Source organism: Urocampus carinirostris, chromosome 5 (genome assembly GCF_059441175.1).
Source record: "Urocampus carinirostris isolate Australia breed hairy pipefish chromosome 5, RoL_Ucar_1.0, whole genome shotgun sequence".
Taxonomy (NCBI): Eukaryota; Metazoa; Chordata; class Actinopteri; order Syngnathiformes; family Syngnathidae; genus Urocampus; species Urocampus carinirostris.
The window spans coordinates 23206601-23218211 of NC_142353.1; the positions used below are offsets into that span (position 1 = coordinate 23206601).

At 37.5% G+C, this 11611-nt stretch overlaps 2 protein-coding genes across 2 annotated transcripts in view; one reads left to right on the plus strand and one right to left on the minus strand.

The window, feature by feature from the left end:
* The first annotated feature begins 1414 nt into the window (after nt 1-1414).
* Nucleotides 1415-11611, plus strand: part of LOC148365782 (uncharacterized) — a 43113-nt gene continuing 32916 nt past the window's right edge. Inside the window, exon 1 of the mRNA XM_088336215.1 lies at nt 1415-1442. The gene's annotated coding sequence lies outside the window, so the exon portion shown is untranslated. The remainder of the gene's footprint in view (nt 1443-11611) is intronic.
* The window catches only part of npr3 (natriuretic peptide receptor 3), a 30066-nt gene continuing 21441 nt past the window's right edge, over nt 2987-11611 (minus strand). The window contains exons 2-8 of the mRNA XM_088336210.1: nt 10607-10729; nt 10308-10483; nt 8074-8209; nt 5970-6064; nt 5768-5885; nt 5599-5683; nt 2987-4126 (exon numbers count right to left, since the gene is read on the minus strand). Coding sequence (XP_088192336.1) covers nt 4015-4126; nt 5599-5683; nt 5768-5885; nt 5970-6064; nt 8074-8209; nt 10308-10483; nt 10607-10729 — 845 coding nt within the window. The 3' untranslated portion in view covers nt 2987-4014. The remainder of the gene's footprint in view (nt 4127-5598; nt 5684-5767; nt 5886-5969; nt 6065-8073; nt 8210-10307; nt 10484-10606; nt 10730-11611) is intronic.

Consider the following 11611-nt stretch of genomic DNA (forward strand, 5'->3'; position numbering starts at 1 on the left):
TTTAACTTCATTTGCTCTAACTTCCTTTTTTCCTTTTCTCTCTTTTCTCTTTCTCTCTTACTACCCTTCGCGTTTTCTTTTCTCTTTTCTTTCCTTCCGTCTTTCTATTTCTCTTTGGATTTCTTTCTTCCTCTTCCTTTCTTTCCCCCTCTCTCACGACTTGTTTTTATCTCTTTTGTTTCTCACGCTCTCTCCCTTTCTTTGTCCCGCGCTCTCCTCTTTTCCCTCCCTTTCTCTCTCATTTCTTTATCCCTCTTTTTCTTTCTCTTGAATCTACTAGTCCGGCCCCCGACAGAATGTTTGTTCTATCGTGTGGCCCCCGAGTTCAAATGACTTTGACACCCCTGCCCTAAGTCCTTTGATAAAGGGTAAATCCTCACTTTTCTCTATGTATTTTGTAACTAGCCTTTTCCCTTCAATAATGTAGTGCGCTCTCTGTGTGGGTATGCTATAAATACAGGGTGTAAATCAAATGAAAACAATACAATATTTCAATATCAGGGTACGGTTTAATTGTTGGATTCATGGTTTGAAAATTGACAAATTTGGTTCGAATTTCTGCCATTGCAATTTGATTTGGTTTGTTATTGAGGTGAAATGATTATTTGATTAATTGACAACGGATGATCACATTTAAAGTATTGATTATTTTCTTTATTCCGTTGTTTGATTTAAAATCCAAACCTCTAAATACCGTAAATTCCGGACTATAAGCCGCTACTTTTTTCCCAAACGTTCAACCCTGCTGCTTATTCAGTGATGCGGCCAATTTATGTAATTTTTCTAACAGCCGCCAGCGACGCTCGCCGAGGAAGACTGCAACTTCTTTGCTTGTGCACAAATTAAATTAGCGTAGAAATATCCTCACCATGCAAATTGCAAAAAGAAAGGCACATGACGCAGCTTTCAAGCTAAATGCAATCGAGCAGTCTGATAAAGAAGGAAACAGAGCTACTGCACGTAAACTTTACTTTACGAGCGTGTTGCTAGCGTGTTTTTGAACAAGGGAGTGTCGGATGACGTCTTTATGACATAGTCTCTTTCCCATACTGGGGAAGACGACTTTGATGACGTCAGTTATAAGGAGGAAGATGAGGTTGGTTTACCGTGATTTTTTTGGTTTGAACAATTTTATTGACACTATTAACAGCAATGTTTTTTCTAACAAAGCCGTTTACTGTGTTACGAGCGTGTTGCTAGTATCGTTTTGCTACCCTTCACAAACACGGTTTGGGATGAAAGTTATAATATTATTAAAGCTTTGAAAACTCTCTTGGTGTACCGTCTTTCTTTGTAAATATGTGTAACCATGTATAATATGTATTTGCAACTGTATATTTTTGTAATGTATTTATTTTAGAGACTTATTCTGATATGTTTTCCACAGGCGAATCAAAAAGAAGGGGCGAAAACAACAGGGGCTGACGGGAAGTGGAGTAAAGGTGAGACGTGTTTGTGGACGCTGCGGACAATAGTGGATATATATTTTTCCCACCCTTACCTTTGGAAATACACATTTTTTTTCCTTGGATTATTTTCAATGGGACCCGGACTCTGCAGGTCTGCATCAAACTTTAAGTACCGGTATACTTTTCCGTTCATTTTACCGACTGTGGTTTTTTGTCATGATTACCTAAGTGGAGCCACCTGGGGTAATCATCTGGCGCGCTGGAGTGCGCCTTCTGATTGGGTTATGTTCGCTATTTAAGCATTCTACACCGAGACATGGGTGTCTGAGGATTACTCCTGTATTCGTAAGACACTCCCGATTACCTGCCTTGTTGTTTACTTGATTCTGCCCGTCTGCCTTCGATCCGACCTGCTTCCGTCCACGCTACGATCTTCTCTTCAGTCCTGGTAAACTCGACCTGCCTTCGTCCCACGCTACGATTGATCACGTCTCCCGCTAACCCTTACGCTTCCCCAAATAAAGAATTGTACGAACGCTCTGGGGTCTCCTGCTCTGTTCTGGTCTTCCCTGACATTTTTGAACTGTGTACTTTATATTCAGTTACAATCGCGGGACTCAAAGTCGGTTTTGGGTTAAATTTGTGATTGTGTTACATGTTTTAATGTGGGCGCATGCGGCTTATATACAGGTGCGCCTTGTGTAAGTACAAAAGCGGTTATCCTCCTAAAATGTGGTGGGTGCGGCTTATAATCGGGTGCGCTCTATAGTACGGAATTTACAGTAATTCAAATTTAGAAACCTTTTCCGAAACCCAACATATTCAAATTGAGTGAATGCAATACAACATCTGTGTCGCTTCATCAGGGTTACAGGCTGAAGTCCAAAACAAAACAAGAGATATTGCCATAATCTTGCACACAAGTTCCTGTTTTTCAGGAGGTTTCCTCTCTCTCCCCTCTCTGTTATTGCTCTCAACCTTACCCTACTTGGTCACTCACTTCCATGTTCCATTTTCCTTCATACAGTTGTGGTCACCACCTTGATTTCCCTCCTATCTCGACACTCCCTTGTCACTATTTACACTCTGTTTTTGAGGTAAGACCTTGGGCCTGGACCCGAACCTGAAACCCAACCTGGACCCGTCCTGAATTCTGATATTTGCAGTGGTCTGGGTCTGGTGTGAAAAAGCAGATTCGTTCAGATGTACTTTAACAGATCAGATAAAGGTTGCGTCCGTGCAAAGAAATCTGATTTCTCTGCAGTGTGAACCTTATAGGAATGCCTCGGGATCCCAATGAATTAACTGGATGAAGTGTATGGGGCCTGGGAGGTCTGAGCTTCTAGCTGAGGTCCTTGGCCCCCGCAAATCAATTCCAGATAAGTAGATTGCAATGTGTAGATGGATGGATGAATCTAACATCAAACAGTTTTTCCCTTTTTAAAATCTGAACAACATGTTTATGTCCCCAAATACTATTCCAAATACCTAGTTTTTTGTGTGTTTTTTTTCAAATATTGCTATGTAGACATTTTCAATTGAAACATTTAACTTGGAGATTAAATAATACCACACATATTGTCTGATTCAGGGGACTGTAACTTGCGGTCCAGAGCCCTTAGGATATCAGTTTAAGGCTTCTGCCTTAATATGAAAGTTGAAGGGTAGCGAGTATTATTTGACCTCTAGATGTCACTGTATTCTGTCATGCAACCGATAACAAGTACTAATGTCAAAAGTAAGAATACAAACTTTAGAGGTGACAACTTTTTTTGAAGAAAACCTGATTTAGCCCAACCTCACCAACCAACCTGATGGACCCGAGCTCCGGCGGCCCCCAATTAAATTGAGTTAGCGAACCCTAGTCTAATACAAATTCAGTTTTCAGAAAAAAAGGGTTTATAACAGGAAAACAATTCCTCAGACAGAAAAAAATATATATTTTTACGAACCCCAACACTGCAAATTCTAAAAAATTTGGAACAAAGAAAAAGGAAAAAACAAATACTCCATCCTTTGAAATTATGTAATGTATCTACAAAATATCAGAAAGTATACAGAGAAAAAGAAAAAATATATTTTTTTGCTGATGGGGTAAAAAAAATTGTTGTCCAGTGTCCCAAATTAATGTGAATTGAGTATCTTGGTTTCGTTTCGATTGATTTTATTGCTAACGGTTCTAAGAATTCTGTGCTCAAAAATCCAAATGACACAAAGTGAAAACACAAATACAAAACAATTCAAATATTCATTTCAACATTGACAGCATTAGTTAGGCCAACTACACGAGTGCATGGCCAAGTAGCCAAACATATATTTCTAGTGTACAGTATAATCAAATATTTACAGCCATAACTACAACATGTATACATGATTTATAGTAAAAAATTAATCTTTAACACATCCATATAAATCTTTACCTGTAATGAAACACCCAAGTGGTGCTTTGAGACACCTACAGTTGTCCTGAGTTTTGTTTTAAAGTGAAAGATTAGAACAGTTAAGCACAAAAAAACTCGAGTATTTTCTACAAGCATATCCTCACTGACAGCTGTGATCGTCTCCAGCCATTGGGACGTGGTAACAGTCTTTCTGCTGAAGCTGACTAAGCAGCTGACAAGTTTGATCTGATGGAGTCCTCTCGTAGATGGCGGTGCTTCCCAATTGTTGATTCCTCAAGATGCGTTCGACGCTCAATGGTAATTCTGTAATTTTTTCTGGAAAAGAGACGATCAATCCCGTTAGATTTCTTTTAACATAGTCCGATCATTTATCTTGGGAAAAGAACCGACTGCAGATTATTGGACTGGGCTTCTGTATGTCTTCTTTTCCCAAAGCCAAAATCACCTACCACTCCATTTCCAAGGTTATAGTCACAGATAGGCAGAACGGATCGATCCAAATATCGATATTATCGATATTAAATAAGTACTTGGATTGGCCTGATACTTCACCCCTCCACCAATTTCCTCAAAGCGCCACTTCTATATGTAGCGCAGTACTTTTCATTCTCACCCACCACCCTTGCCCACTCTCTCTAAGTTTGTGCGACTGACAGGCACAATTACAGCACCTCTCCCTACCTGGCCTGCTGCTGCATCTTGTCTGCCAGGCAGAAAAGAGTGCAAAATTGAGGCACGCTAAATATGACCCAGGCAAACGGAAAGCACAACACGATGTGGACTTATTTGTCGACTGCAGAACAGCAGTACAACTGAATACAGTTACGGTGGCACCGTCTCAAGCACAGAGTTGAGCTGAGTTTGAGTTGCTGAGTTTCTTCTCATGTACAAATTCTCCATACTGTATATACTTTTGGAGAGAACGTCGTTGGGCGTTGCCCCAAAATATACGCAGAGAGTAGATATGGCAGAAAGGGACCACTCTTTATTGCATTCGGGACACATTCAAAGTTCCAGACATTCAACATTGGCCTTTATAGTGTTCTCAAATAAAGTTGAGATAGCCAGTGAAGGTCGTCTCCCTCAGCGTATCAGCTTGTGACCTCTTGCAACAAGGTCATCCCACATACTTTTCATTCGTTATTCTCCACATTCCACAACAATACTCGCATCTAAGCCAAATGTACAACTGTAAAATAAAATAATTAAATCAGTGGCTAGCTTATCGCACATATTTGTTTGAGAGTCTCCAGTAGCGAATGGTAGGCAGCACGTGGCGTGATAGGTGTGGCTTTTACAGGAACAACGAACCAACAGGAAATCAATGGGGCAAACATGAGCAGAATTTAGAATTTACGGTAAAAGTGTGCTGGATTTTGGCTTTTTATTTGTAAAAATGTTTTGCCAAACACCAAAAAAGAAAGTCTTGGGCAGTACCCAAAAATGGAGAAGGAGATCTTCGAGTTGTCTGCCAGAGACAAAAATGATATGGAGTGCCTCTGTTAAGTGTTTTTTACAAGCTCTTGAAATTGCACAAGCCAAATAATATGTAGGCACCACTGCTTTCACGGGGTGGTGCACACATTTTCTTTTTTTATTATGTAGCTTCTGAAGCAGTTTTAGGGGGTCAGCTCATATACGCCTATATGCTACTCTTTGGGGTCAGTAATCTGGGGGGTAACTGAATTACCTTATAAATGAAGTAACAAGTAACTATAACTCATTATTGTTTTTCAGTAACACGCCCAACACTGCTCATTGGCGTCACTATGTTTATCTGCACTTACCTGAAAAAATAGAAAGCTGTGAGCATTGCAGTCCCCAGAATAGCTCCCACTATGACTCCAGTCAAAGCAGACATTCCTAATCCACCTGGTTGGGTTAAAAAAATAATTGATTCCAGCACACCGTACAAGTTTACAGAAAAAATATGGCAGTGGGGTTATTTTCCTTTACATGATTTCTCAGTTATCTCAGTCGGTGTTATCTGTAACCCTTGCAGAACAAAGTGGTCATAGTTGAAGGCCGGCAGCAGCTGAAAGCTTCCATTTATTCCAAAGTAATTGGCCACTACCTGAAATCATTTTGGGTAGGGAAATTTACAGGGGATACATGAGTGATTCCAACATTGCAAAGTTATTTTCTAGAGGGGGCTTACCTCGTATGTTCCTGCCCTAACATCCGTCATCGCCATTAAGGAAAAATCTCCATTTCTGTCACCATTGACGTCGATTGATACCTGTCCGGCAATTCCTGTCAACCAAACACATAAAATACATTCGAAACATTCAAACATTAAGGAACTTGTCTTCAAATGCTCTCCTGCACGAGCTATTTATGTAATCTTGAGCCATTAAAACAAGATGGTATCTGTATATGTCAACACAGCAAAAATTTAGACACAGTGTGTATTTTTTGGACCACAAGATGTCACTATATGGTACCAAAAGGAGTGCTAAAAAGCACAAAGAAGATTACAAACTACAAAGACTGAACGTGAAAAAAAAAACATTTTACTTCTCATTTTTTGCCCAGCCCTTTTGAGGTTTTTGAGTACCCCTAACAGCAAGATGTCCGATAATCATGCCAGGCCCCTTTAAGGTGATACTAATTGGATTAAAATAGGTACACATTTCTTGACCGAAGACCATTACAAAAATCAAGTTTATAGGATAGTAAATATTAATTTAATGCTTTATTTTCAGAATAATATTGGGGTTTTTTTTTTTCAATGTATAACATTGTTTTTTGTACTGTTTTTTATATTGTTTGTACCATGTGGGTACACTAAATAACACAAAATGTCCCCATGAAATTAGAAAATATCCACCATGTGCTGAGATAATGTTATGCTAGTCCATGCTAGTATGCATTTATATAGTGCTTTTCAAGTCAATGAAGACCTCACAAAGCGCTTTAGAATGTGCTTCACACTAACACATTCACACACACTCACATACCGATAGCAGCATCAGCGTCTTGCCCAAGGACACTTCAACATTTAACAAGAAGGAGCCAGGAATTGAACCAGCGACGAGCGCTTTTCCTCCTGAGTTACTGCCGAGTTACTGTTTGGAATGAATTCCCACTCCAAAGACATCAAAAATGGGTTTTATTGTATAAAATAAATCGTAAAATATACCATTTCATTTGACAACAACCCATGAGATTAAATCCCGATAGTTGGAGGAAATTATACGTACTAATGTACTAAAATGATTTTTCAATCAAGTGTTATTTTGGTGTATGTTTAAAAAAACTTGAAATAGAAAATAATTTATGTGTGCTTAATATATTTTTAAATATGCCCTTGTATCTTTCAATTTTTACGTATGTAATCCTCGGAGTAAACATTTCGTTAATCTCATGCGAAAATGGCACTACTGAATTACCAGTATTTTTTATTTTCTGTTTTAAGCATGGAAGGTAGGAATATTGTCTCAGTTATTAATATTTTAATCACTTTTTGATATTGGAAATATCAGTAATATGAATTCCATTATTTGACTGTTGGCATGTGATAATAGCGTTAAGTACTAGCATACCTGGTATACATTCCTGACATACTGTGAAGCCAATATCATATTATTTTGAAATCCAGCACTTTCTTGACTGATGTTTTATAAAAATGCGATGTCCGACAACTAATTATTGTCAGTAATGCCATTTTCAATGCCATTGGACACCTCTGTCATATAAAAACTCCATAAACTTGATGACTATTCCATTTAAGCTGGATTTCCATGTAACAGGGGTCTCAGGGGATAGGGTTATACAGTGAAACGTAGTAAAAATTTACAGCAATGGTAATGCTTAATGAAATGCATATTTATGTGATTGTTTATGTATTGCTGCACATTATTCAGATCAATATTGTATGTTTAATGAATGAAGTTTTTTTTTACTACTATGGGGCGCTAAATAATACATACAGTCCCTTTAGGAAAACGTTGCTCACTTTCCTTATATTATTTTATAACTGTTTTGTAAAGTTAAAAAAAAAACATAATAATAATATATATAGAAAAATATATATAGGTAGATTTTTTTATCATTTAAAGATTTTTTTCCTACACGTATTATAGAAAAAATAGATGAATGATGAGAAAACAGGTGGGCCATCTATCATAGCAGGAACTTTGCTTATTTGAACAGAAACACAGGTAAAAACATCCTAAAATTAGCCACATTTTCTCCCAATGGGATATTTTTTCTGCAGACTTGTCAGAAATTCACTACGAAAATTGGAATTTTTTTTGTACCTTCAAATGTTCTGTTCCACATTGCTGCTGTGATCTGTGATCCATTTTTCTTATTGAATCCGCTTTTTATAGCTTCGTTCAAAGCAATGGCGTAGAGCAGCAACGCGTCATGAAATCCCTCAACAAACATGTTGACCTAAAATTGAAAATGTAGGAAAAATGTCAAAGAATGATGTGATTTCCATCAATCACTCAATTAGAATCCCTGTCAAATTTCCAGGGACAAACCTTTTTCTGTCATTGCCAGGTCCTGAATATGCTGTATACCGTCTTAAAAATCTGGTAAATACACTTTAGTATCACATTAGAAAGCTTCTGCAGCAAGGTTCGACAAGGTTAAAATACATTTTAACTCCGTTGGCAAATTATTTTACTAGCTTCAGTATATTTGTTCAATATCTTAATGTATTAATATAATGATATATTTAATATAATATTTGTTTATTAAACCCTCAACTGGTTGCCAGCCAGTCGCAGGGCACACAGGGACAGACAACTCAATTGCTCATTCACACCTAGGGACAATTTGGACCAGCCCTTTAACCTGACACGCATGTTTTTGGGGAATGTGGGAGGAAACCGGAGTGCCCGGAGGAAACCCACGCAAGCACGGGGAGAACATGCAAACTCCACAAAGGAGGTTTGATCTCACGACCTCAGAACTGTGCCGCACACGCGCTAACCACTCATCCACCGTGCTGCCTGCTTACTAAGACAATTTTTAAGACAATGCGCTTAAAATGTTGGTTTGATATTGTTTATTTTGTTGGTTAATAATAAAAATTATCTTTCATTTGAAAAAAATTACCTTATCCAGCAGATAGTAGATTTTTTTGAATTTTTAAAATATTTTTTCTAATTAAGGTCAAAAAAATATCCAACATGTGCAAACTGGAATAAATGTTGATGTTTAATAAAATAACAATAATAATAATAATAATAATAATGATTATAATAACAACAATAATAATAATAAATCGTATTATTCTATATTAAGTCTTGACACTTAAATACACTGCACTTAAAATGTTAGTATGAAAATAAGAAAAAAAATCACCCTTAAATTGGAAAAAAAATGTCCTTTTCTAGAAAATATTCGATACTTTTGTATTTTTTAAATTATTTTTTTCTAGTCTTGGTAGAAAAAGTATCTTTAAATGGGAAAATTATATCCACGGTGTGGTAACTGACATGATTTGACTTATTTTAGGTAAAAAGAAATAATCATGTTATTTATTTTACATGAACAAGTCTTGACATTTAAACAAATTCCACTTAAAATGTTCGTATTTTAAAAATAGTATGCTTTATCTTTTTTTAATAAAATGAGAAAACTCATCCTTGAATTGGGAAAAATGACCTTTTCTAGAAAACGAGAGATATATTTGCATTTTCTTAAATTATTTTTTCCAGTCTTGGTAGAGAAATACTTGAAATGAGAAACAATATGTCCACTGTGCACTAACTGAGATAATATTACTTAATTTAGGTAACACAGTAATCTTCATATTTATTTTACATTAACAAGTTCTCGCCGTGCTTGCGTGGGTTTCCTCCGGGCACTCCCGTTTCCTCCCACATTCTAAAAATATGCAGTTTAGGTAAATTGGCCTGTCCAATTTTTCCCTAGGTGTGAATAAGCGAGCGAATTGTCTGTCCCTGTGTGCCCTGCGATTGGCTGGCAACCAGTTCAGGGTGTCCCCTGCCCACTGCCCAAAGATTTTTGGTATAGGCACCCCCCGCGACCCTACTGAGGATAAGCGGTGCATAATGGATGGAAGTCTTGAAACTTGAACAAATTTCACTTAAAATGTTCTTATCATAATATCTTTTTTGAAATAAAATGAGTAAAATCATCCATAAACAGAGAAAAAAATACCTTATCTAGCAGATTTGTTTTGCATTGAAAAATATATATATATTTCTATTCTAGGTAGAAAAATTTGTATCCACCATGTGCTAATTGAGATAAGTTTTGCTTATCTTAGGTACATTTAACGTTCTTATATAATCAGGTCTTTAAACTTGAGTCTATTGCACTTAAAATGTTTTTATTGTAATATAGTTTTTTTGACAAAATCATGAAAAATCATTCTTTAAATTAGAAACAATCAAATTCGTATGTAAATTCAAAGCCTTGTGCAGGTAGTTCAGATAAAGGCAGGCCAGTACAGTAACAAACCCAGCAGAATTTTTTTTCCACTCAATCCATGAAAAATTCAGCAGTTACTCACACTCCCACAGTCTTTGCAGTCGCTCAGCCCCATACTTTGACTGGCCTTTTTGATCTCCATTGAAAAGTTTTCAAACTCTGGTTTCACAGTTCGAAGCAGAGTCACAGTGTTCAAATATGCATAAGCTTGCCTTGCTTCGTTGTCCAATTTGTCTCCTCTCCTCCATGAGCCATTGCCTGGAATGCAGTGAACGACAGGAAACATTAGGAGAAATGTAGAACAGACCTCTTGGAACTAAAATCAATCCCAAATATATGAGCTGTGTAGTATGTGAACAAAAATTAGACGATCATCTTTACCATAAGACGTCGCATTGAAGAGTTCTATATTGAAGAACATGTGAGTTCCATTGGTCAATCGTCGACTGTGTGCAGCGAGCATAATTTCTCGAATTTTCCTGGCTTCCATGCACAAGATCACGACTGCAAAAAACAAATAAAATGGAGACAAAGCTTGAGACGCGGATCCCCATTGTGTGGTAGTTGTGTTCCGTTTTAGATATGAGGAAGAGTGAAGCTATAAAATCAATTTGTGTTTCTTTGTCTTTTTTTCAATTGTCTCTTTATCTCCGTCTCTCTCCATCTGTCTTCTCATCCCAGATAAATTTTTTTATCATCGTGTAAGGTCTGCTGCACTTTGTGTCTACACTTCCTATTCATACTATTCATACTCATGTGAAATGTGCAAAGAACGGATGCTCACTGCAACAAAACCCCTATATTACAGAGCACTAAGGGTGGGCGGATACTAATTTCTTTAAAGCAGTGCTTCTTTGCTCACCCGGGCCCTAAGTCTATGCCTTTGTGAGTGACTGAAAAAGCAAATCTTTGGTCCCTCTACCTACCTGGCTACTGTCTGGCCTACTGTATCGTGCCTGCCAGGTAGAAGGGAGGGCTGCGAGGAGTGACAAAGAGCCAGATCGAGGCAAACAGGAAGCGCAGCGCGTAGTGGACCTTGTTTTTTCAGTTAGGGACAATGCTGGGTACTGCAACTGTGGCAACACCAAATAATTTCATAAACACAAGAAAAAAGCTCATCCTTCAAAGATCTACGGGCTTCAACCAAAAGTGTAAACATGCTATGGTTTCTGAACAAAACCCTGCACATCTGTAGTCACTATGGCAACAGAGCCTAAAGAGCTTTTTCATTGGAGCACAGATACAAAGGCTGGGAATCAGAGCCATTGGAAAATGTATTTGCCTTACTGTTTGTTTTTTCAAAATATTGTACAATAAAAGTTGTTTCAGTTGTATTGTTATGCAGTATTTGTCTTAAGCTTACATTACTGCTTTTTTCTCAAAAAA